This window comes from Botryllus schlosseri, chromosome 14 (genome assembly GCF_051294905.1).
Source record: "Botryllus schlosseri isolate E-star chromosome 14, Bs_hap1, whole genome shotgun sequence".
NCBI lineage: Eukaryota > Metazoa > Chordata > Ascidiacea > Stolidobranchia > Styelidae > Botryllus > Botryllus schlosseri.
Genome location: NC_137249.1, coordinates 6,115,686 through 6,125,140, shown reverse-complemented (window position 1 = coordinate 6,125,140; position 9,455 = coordinate 6,115,686). Strand labels below are relative to the sequence as shown.

General features: G+C 41.3%; 1 protein-coding gene across 1 annotated transcript; it reads right to left on the bottom strand.

Annotated features, from left to right (window-relative positions):
- Window positions 1-57: 57 nt before the first annotated feature.
- Window positions 58-6,009, bottom strand: LOC145455014 (uncharacterized). Its single transcript, XM_080332968.1, has 5 exons — window positions 5,775-6,009; window positions 5,402-5,574; window positions 5,097-5,147; window positions 1,046-1,156; window positions 58-312 (listed from the first exon to the last, which is right to left on the bottom strand). The coding sequence occupies exons 1-5, from the start codon at window positions 5,863-5,865 to the stop codon at window positions 211-213; spliced, it is 528 nt and encodes a 175-aa protein (XP_080189094.1). The 5' UTR covers window positions 5,866-6,009; the 3' UTR covers window positions 58-210.
- Between the last annotated feature and the right edge of the window lie 3,446 nt (window positions 6,010-9,455).

Below are 9,455 nucleotides of genomic sequence, written 5' to 3'. Positions count from 1 at the left end.
CGAAAAGATTAGGGTCTATTTTAATACGAATACACTCTTCAATTACTTTCTATCAGGAAATAGAGTATGCATGATAATCGCCGGACATAGGCCACGCAGTTCTGTACTGATTTCAGCACGCTGATAGCGAGAGTGCGTTCAGCACGCTGCAAGTATCAAATGTCCATTCATGTGCCATCTCATACAGATATGAAACGCATGCATATAATTTTAATTGCCTGAATCGCTGTCACATAAATGAGTAATCATATTGGACGTTCCACTCATCCAGCGTTCCATAGATGGTATTTTGAGTTCCTTGGAAACTCCAGTCTGTAAAACAAATTCACAGGGGTTATCGGAAGTGCAATGTGGAACGCAATATATTCACTCATCAGAAATTAAATAGTATTACGCCTATAGCTACTGAAACAAGCGCACTTCATTTCAAATGATTGTTCCGCATATTTTACATGTAACATTGGAACAATCAGGCTCTAATCTTAAATAGATTATAGAAAACATTGACAACACAGGGCGACGTTAGCCACTAGGTTGGAAACGCTGTAAGCGACCTAGTAATTCAAATCAGTTTCGCGGACATTTGAGAAGCATCGCAATGCCAAGCTACAAAAATCCATCAAAATTGGATATCATTGTACGCGTTGGAATATCCAAAGCTCAAATACAAAATGCGGTCACTAGTTTAAACAATGTTCCAAGTTATAGACCCCCATAGACGTAACGACTTGCATATGATTCATCTCATGCCTTGAAATGAATTCGACCGTGCCAATACTCGCAAGTTCACAAGTCATACGTTGACTTATGCAGACTTGCATAATGGTTCTTGGGGAATTCCTATTAAGACAGCGTACCGTCATTTTGGGGAGAGAAAATATCAAGTTCCTGTGTGCATTGCTTAGTAATTTGGTATCACTCCTATCTTCTCAATATCAACAGTATGTTTATCTAGGGTAGATTGGATGCGGCTATATTTACAATGCCCGATGCAAATCGAGATTAGTCGACACGACATGCAGTAGACAGTTACAAAGCAAGTTACCTCAAGGTGATAGTAGGCGCATTTGGCACTGTTCGCGCTGGCCCCACATACCAACAGCGTTCGTTCTGAGGCGAATTTCAGAACTTGTATATTGTTGTCGCATCCAGTAGCCTTCAAAATAAGAAAACGGTAATGCATTTGATGTCAAGGAAAAATTTCGTCAAGCAGGCAAATAAAGGTTTTCGACCATAATGAAGTTTCTATCAATTAATAACTGCGTGCATAGTCATTTTAGTGCATTAGCGCTGGACCGCTGACGTTGTATATCGACAAATCAGTTGATCTGACGAGATACCGAAACAGCTCAAAACATTATTCCTGCGAGCGATCACGCCTCACAAATATCTGATATTTTCTGTTTTGGCGACACAGATAAATCAATTTGGTTATGGGTATGATACAAAATTGTCACACTTGTTCATAAATGAGATCACCCCGAAAAAAGAGGCCGTCAAATTGATCAAGTTGCCTCATTATTTATGGCAATTGCGAGCGAAGAGTGTAGCCGAAGTGTATGACTGACTGAGTCAATGACATCATTGTGAATGTCGAGAATTGATGACATTTGTAATCGTCGTCCTAGTGTAAATAACACATCACGAACACCTCAAAAATCGGTGTTAATTTTTGTAATCGAGGAATTTATCTGCCGGCATAAAACCAAAAGCAACAGCGCACACGGCTTACAACACGAGATTAGCCACGCGCGCGCCGTTCGTCAGACCGAAAATAGCCGGAAGGTTTCATTGACGGCTGCTCATTCGGGCCGATTAAACTTGTTTGTTGCCACGGATCGTGGTCCGTGTGATCATAATGATTAGAGTGCTGCGAGGCGACCAAAAGCTTCGGAAAAACAGCACAGTATTCTCAAATCATGATTGCGGTTGGGCAAAAATCGAGCACCTTAGCGACTTGATTCCTAGTCGAGACGAGCATTTGAGTACCATTCATTATGACGTCACTTTCACACTAGTATGGATGATGTATGGCGTTGAATATATTGTCTGTAGGGCTGGGCACAATGATTCGAGTACTCGAATCTGAATCGAGTATTTATTCCAATGATTCGAGTCGAGTAGCAAGAGACGATTTTTTCGAGTACTGAAATTATACGTTCCTCGCCACTGAAAGTTATTTTAACGACGAGAATTAGGGTTTTGATACCATTTTCCACTGTGGAAGCCATGAAACCTTGATTGGCCGTGTCGCAGCATACGACACATGGTACAAAGCTACGAACGTTACTGGAAATAACACATTTCCGAAGTCCTGATCCTCCCACAACATTGTCAGAAAGTGAAATGAAATCGGTAGGGTCAAAATAATATCAAAGTATCATTAATGTGATGGATAACAGGCATTATATTCTTTGTGGTGGCATAAAGCTACATATTTGAACCTTGGCATTTGATATTACGTCACAATGAGTGATACTCGAATACTCGACTCGACTCGAAGCAAAATACGTGATTCAGAATCGAATCACTAAAGTACTCGATTTTGCCCAGCCCTAATTGTCTGTCTTACGCCACAAAGATAATGAGGTATTTATTCGACCAGAGTCTATTTCATTGCACTTTTTATCAATGATGTGGGCCGATCAAGATTTCCCAATAATGTCATTTCCACGCACAAAACCACGAGTTTTGTTTCCAAGTTGCTCGAACCGCCGTGAGTGTTAGGGATGGAAGTAGAATTACTTCGTCCGGAGGGTAATGATTTGAGATTAGATATCGAGTTTCCGAACAAATAACCGTATGCTACAGCTAGTAATTACTAAAACAGCAGATTACATGTTACGCAACGACGCAAAGAAATAATTTCGCAGGTCGCTGTGATCTGGCGGCGCGAGTCACAATATCGCATAATTCAACACAAGAAAAACCGACAAATATTTATGGAAAAAATACTTGATTAAAATGGAACAGACATAATGTTGTTCTGTTGTCGCATGGTGTACGATGACTAAATATCAAGGCATCGAAATTACTATCACTACAGCTATGTACTAGTAATAAATTATAAATTTACAACGAATATACAGCATACGCCACATATAGGTGTAAAGCAAGCCCGGGTCAGTTGCATACCAACTTCGATGATCCCTATATAACTATATATATCTTCGGCATTTTTGTGAAAACCGTAACCGCATTTGGATCATATTTCCATGTTGAGATATTATCATAACAGCGCCGGCATACACGAAAAAGACCATGTCTTGAATTCTTTTGTAATCTCGCTATCCAGGTGTAAGGTAAACATGCGGCTGAAACTGTGGATATGAATAAGCAGTAAGCACACATGGACATTGAACATGTCCGGCTGTTGCTGACAAGCAAAATTCGCTAGAGTCATAGAGCGCAACTGCGTCTTCTCATAGCTCGAAATATAAACACCCGAGGGAGATATCTTGAGATCAGTTGACAGAACACACTGTTTGAATGGTGACACAATTTCAGTCGACAGGCAAGGTTCGTTGTTACGAATTTAAAAGGGCATCGTGCAACACGGACCATATAAACAATTCTTTGATATGTATAGGTTAATTCGATGTTGCATTTGGAATCACCTAAATGAATTATGTGTTCTTAAAATGTAAGACATCGCAGTCCTTTTCTCCGTCAAATAGTAATACCCGAAGATGGAAAAATCTATCATGACTTACCAAAGATGGCGTAGTCAATGTTAACCTCTGCCACACCACCCGACCTTGAAAGATGGCTTGTCGTAAAACGTGACGTAGAAAATTCCCCATTTCTCCCTACCCAATTGGTCCTTATGAGATTTGATTGATACGTAACCTACGCTTGTGTCCCAAGTGTGTACGTATGTGATATACTAGAATGAAAGCCCACTGTAGTCGGCAAGCCCGCCAAGATATCGATTGACTGTTGTGTGTATGAATGTGTCATTTATATTCGCATCACACAACCGTTACATTGCAGGCGTTTTTGAGAATATATCAGCTGATTCTGTAACTCAATGAAACCTTTCCTTTTGCCCGTTTACTGGCCTTGTCGGAATGAGGGATATAATAACCATAATTATGCTATTTCTATCTTTCGCCACAACAAAGAGCGGTGAAGGGTGAGGAAAAACACATATCAATAAACGAGCTCAGACCAGGAAAGAAGCCACGATATAATTGCATATATAACACATGAGATGCAAGGCCGCCATCCACAAATTATAGCAACATCACATTATCAAATCTACATCAATCAATGGTGACACCGAGTGTTCTACCGGTAAACCACAGTTTCGAAACGGACCAATGATGATATGCTGCCTGATCGGGAATGACAAGGCAAATGTGCGTTTTCATGTGCGATTTCTTTCACAATGTGAAAGGTGGCTGTGAGAAACAGTCATATTTTGATTGTACAATGGTACAAGCACGACAATCGGGGCTACAGTCTTGCGGCCAATATCCGATTCACAATTGGTCTGAATGCTCGGATCAGTATTGGATGGGAACTACATAATTCCTTGCAATCTCCTCGGTGATAAAAGCGTTTGATGTATCATTGAATACGACAGTTATTTCCTGCATACCAGCTCATTTCGTGCGCCTTCATATATTCCCATGGAACTGCAAGGACGGCACAATACCGAAGCAGTGAGTGAATACTGAATAGTGACGCATAGCCGGAATCTGGCTTCCGGAAAATAGTACAATTACTTGAAAATGGCGGGATTAGCCATTAGAGTCAGCGCGTAATTGAAAATGGAACTGAGTTTCAGGAAACTTCGAACCTTTCAAATATGAATGAGAAAAGCCCCTTTTTCACAAGATCGCACTACTGCCTCGAGAATAGACCAAGCAACCCAAAACGTAGAATGACTAACAATATTATGACGCGGTGTTTCTGTTGGATGCGTTTGTGTGAGCCTGCCCGTAATGAGTGCATATAAATTTTTTGCTTACCGTACACAAAACTACGTGGGTTACTCTTACGTTACGTTCATGAAAGCTATCACATCATGTATACAGTTTTAATCATCAAGTGATCCTAGGACCTAGGTATAAACCAGCAATTTCACTTACTAAGAATTCTTTGCATTGTTTTATCTTTGTCGCGTCACCCTTGACGTCCGTCTGAATTGAAAATGACATTGATTTATTGATTTTGCTGATAGAGCCATAAAAAGTACCATGGTCGATCACTCAGTAAAGAGCCATCCTTGTGATTCTCGGCAGCCTTATGTCGAGCCCATACGTCCAATCAGAATTTTTTTGGCTCATTTAAGGATCGTACATTTATTATATAATTGGCGATAAAAATTTACGCTTCCCTACGTGAAGATAATGGCAGGTTTATCAATCTGCCTCATAAAATAATTATAAATTACCGTATGAATCCGTGTGGTCTCGTTGTACTGTGAGGAAGTATTAGAAAACCACAACTGACTGAAGAAATCCCTTCCACCAACTACGATCAAGTTTTCCTTCGCTAGCAGGGCACTGGAGAATTCTTTGCCTTCTCGGGGTGTTCGATATAACACTGTGGGCTTGGTTGGAGTTCCTGCGTAAAATCATGTAGTGCTGTAAACGCTACCAAGTCATATTTGACATGTATGGTATAAACCACGTTCTCTGAGCTACTGTGTCTATACTCGCGATTGCTATTCTCTGGATAACCGTTTTATCTAGATTCTATAAGCATATGGTCGTCATTAGATACCGAAAAGAAATCACAACGCAATCCATAAGCAATTGTCTTACCGGTTGTCACGCAAAGAACAATTTGGCAGACGCAGAGTAGAATAATTATGATTGCAACGCCATGCATTTCATTAGACGATATTGTTGTCATAACTTATGGGCGTACACTCTCTGCAACTATAGATAAACAACCGAAAATTACGCATGATCGTTACACCGCAAGCATTACTACCCAAATAGATATCTTGCTACACCGACAACAACATTGAAAGAGAAATAGATTCGTCACCAGTACAGCAAATTCTTATACACTTATCAATATCGCGAAACTGCCTGCCACACAGCGAATGGCCTTACCTAGTGTGCATTTACTATATATCCATGCGACATTGCCTCAGTGGCAACAGGTCTATTGCGACAGCTGGTGGATCATATAATATCTTCAAGGACGACGGTAATAATATAACGGGATGTTAACACTTGGCGATGTAAATATAACATTCGCTTGCTCAGCAAAATTTCTACTGTTATTAAGTGTGTTTGGTTTCGGATCCCCCCACTGAGTCGAAATTATCCCAAAACCCTCAACTAAATGAATGGACCGGGAATATGCAGCGTAAATTGCGAAAACTAATCCCGGTATGACGACTGCGACGAAAGACTTTTATCTATCTAGAGTAGGGTTGCCATTAGTGCGGAGCATGGACCGGAGCCGGATTGGATATCCAGCCGGATTCTTATAATTTTGGCCGGACCGGATCGGAGCCAGATCAGTACTTTTTCTGTTACGGCCGGAGCCGGATCGCAGCCCGATCACTACTTTTTGACACGGCCAGAATCTTTATGGATAAGCATGACTTTTATAACTAAACAACTACCAACCAAGCACACGCAAGTATCCGCCAAGCCAGTGCGAACATAAACGAGGGATATTTATCAATTCACGGAACCCCCGTACCGTGTAGGGCCGGATTTCTGGCCGGACTTTCTCTTTTTTGGCCGGAGCCGGATCAGTACTTTTTCCTGATACGGCCGGAGCCGGATCGGAGCCGGACAAGAGAATTGAACAACCGGATCGGAGCCGAGAGAATTTGTCGATCCGCTCCGCACTAGTTGCCATACGTCCGGAATTTCCCTGACATGTCCGGAATTTCAATGACAAAAAATGCGTCCGGGAGGAAATTCTAAAATATGCTTAAATGTCCGGAATTTTGAAGGCTTCAAGTAGGCTCAAAAGTTTTTCTTAAATGAACATAAACAATATTATTTTCAAGCATCTTTATGCTATTCGAAATTTTTCTTCGCGCTATGCGCGAGTTAATGGAACGTATATTATTAGGCCAACAGGCTAGACACGGCCCGTCAGACGATTTCATCCGGCCCGTGAAGAAATCTATTGCAGACGCTAACAAGTAGCAATCACTATAGCTCACATTACAGATGGCCCAATTAATGACCTATGTTCCACTCCATTCCTGTATACAGTCGATGGGCAATGATTTGCTAGTGTGACGTCATATTGACACACAATATGTCATACCTCATTTTTAAATCCGCTAGTGCGCGCTCAAGAGTGTCTGGAATTTGCTTTTCGAAAATATGGTAACCCTGGAGGCGTATTTCTTCACCTCCACTCAAAGTACTCCAGGTCCTACGCGCGTGCGATAAATCATTGTATAACCAGCGTGTACTCAAAGTACACGCTGGTCGCTGGCATAACAAATAAACTAAAAGGCAATTTTGCATAAGCATCGTCCTGGTGTGACCTGTTGTTAATCTCGTTCATCCATCTCAAGTTTATGATAGCGACCAGCTTTGTGTTCAGTCGCTACCTCGACATCCACTCTATAACCTATTCATCCCATGCAGCCACTCAGTCAAGTCAGTGGATTTACGTAACATCTTCACTTGTAGGAAGCTGCAAACGCACACAGTTCTTCTCGGATACTTAATCTAACCGATTTGAGTTCTAACAGGCTCTTAGAATTGAGCCCTTCATCACCTGTACCATATTCCGCCTTGGATATATGATTATTATCCGTGAAATTGGGCTATGACTGGTATGATATAAAGACGAGGTCGATGAGATCTCCTGCTTCGTTGTTTTTGTATGTATAGGATACTTCTTCGTAACTCGCGATGCGCAATTAGAGGTGTAAAACTAGTTAAACGTGCATTCGTTAATACGAGCAGTGCATTGTAACAAGATACGCGGATTGTTGTTCGTAACGTTGATGGTGTTTTTCGACTACAATGGTCAATGGTCATTTGCGCCAGGCCGATATTCGTTATTTTTGATTCCGTTACTGCCGACTTGCAGCACGGTCCACTTCTAGGCCTCTTAAGACACCGCTTACGTGGATAAGATGGCAAGGAGGAGCCTAGATAAACCTCCAACACTTAGGTAGGAATTCTGGAGTCGATCTCGAACGGATTCGAACTCGCAACCCATTGGTGTCGTAGCCGCGGATAGTACCACTATATACCATCTCGTCACACTGTTACGTGGGTCTTGTCGTACCTTCGATGTCGATAATTAGCGAGGCATAAACCAAATTGCATCTCCCGGATAGGTAAATGCGTCTTCTCCATTTGGATTGTCATCGTATAGTGTACGGCAGCGGCGCTAAATCTAGCCTGTTTCCTGGTCAAACCTGTAGCACTGCCAGGAAGGAGTCATACTCTTACCCAAGAGCAGTATAGCCTGATATTTTAAGTAAAAGTTTCAGTGCTATTCTCGATTACGCAAGCTCCATGTACAACTTCATTTTTAATGTCACAGTGACACAGCCAGTGACAGGAAATTGAAACTCGAGGAATTTGGATCCCGATGTTGGGATTTCCAAAACCCTATGTGTGTAAATGTTGTGTCAAATCTCAGGTGTGGATCTCGTTCTCGGTAATGTTGTTCTTGGTAATGTCCATTCTCGGTCGTGCCTTTCTCCGTAATGTCCAATGTCGGTCGCGTCTTTCTCGGTAATGTCTATTCTAGATCGTGTCTTTCTCGGCAATGTCCATTCTCGGTTGTGTCTTTCTCGGTAATGTCGATTCTCGGTAATAGCATTCTCGGTATTAGTAGGGAACCACCAAATTCGCAAAAACTTGGTAATTGAATATAAATTCCGAATTAGCAAGAATATAGAACAAAATCAAGTTCGGTTCATTTTCAAAATCATGAGAATTACGAATATCTGTAGGCCTACATCAAGCTTGACTCGTTCGCACTATGCTGTTCTGCTGTAGCGTTTTCAGGAAAACCAGAAATTAGATTGGTAGGCCTACCTACATATAGGAATATTTCTCAAATTAGATCATACAATTAAATTACCGGCCATTCACTCTAATTATTCTATTTAGGCAAATAGAATTATCTAGTTGTCCAATGTCCATGTCTGCTATAGGTAGATACTGAGCTTGAAGTCCGGCACAGATTGACTTGCACAAGTCTGGTGACGAAATAAGTTTGGAAAGTTCTGAATCCACTTTGGCGGTAATTTTTAGGCTTTAATAAGCCTGGTCTTCGTTCATTCCAGCCTACTTTTTTAAAGCTACCGTTATTGAACGAAATACTGCACGAAGGCTGTAATGCAGCGCCGACTTCATATTTGTACAGAGAATAAATTATGCTTGAGCAATGAGCTTGTATTGAAATTTTTAATCAAAATTCGTCGAAATCGTCAAGAAAGGATCAACTTTAGTAGGCTACTTATGCACCCGGCTGAATATGTTTACGCAATGATT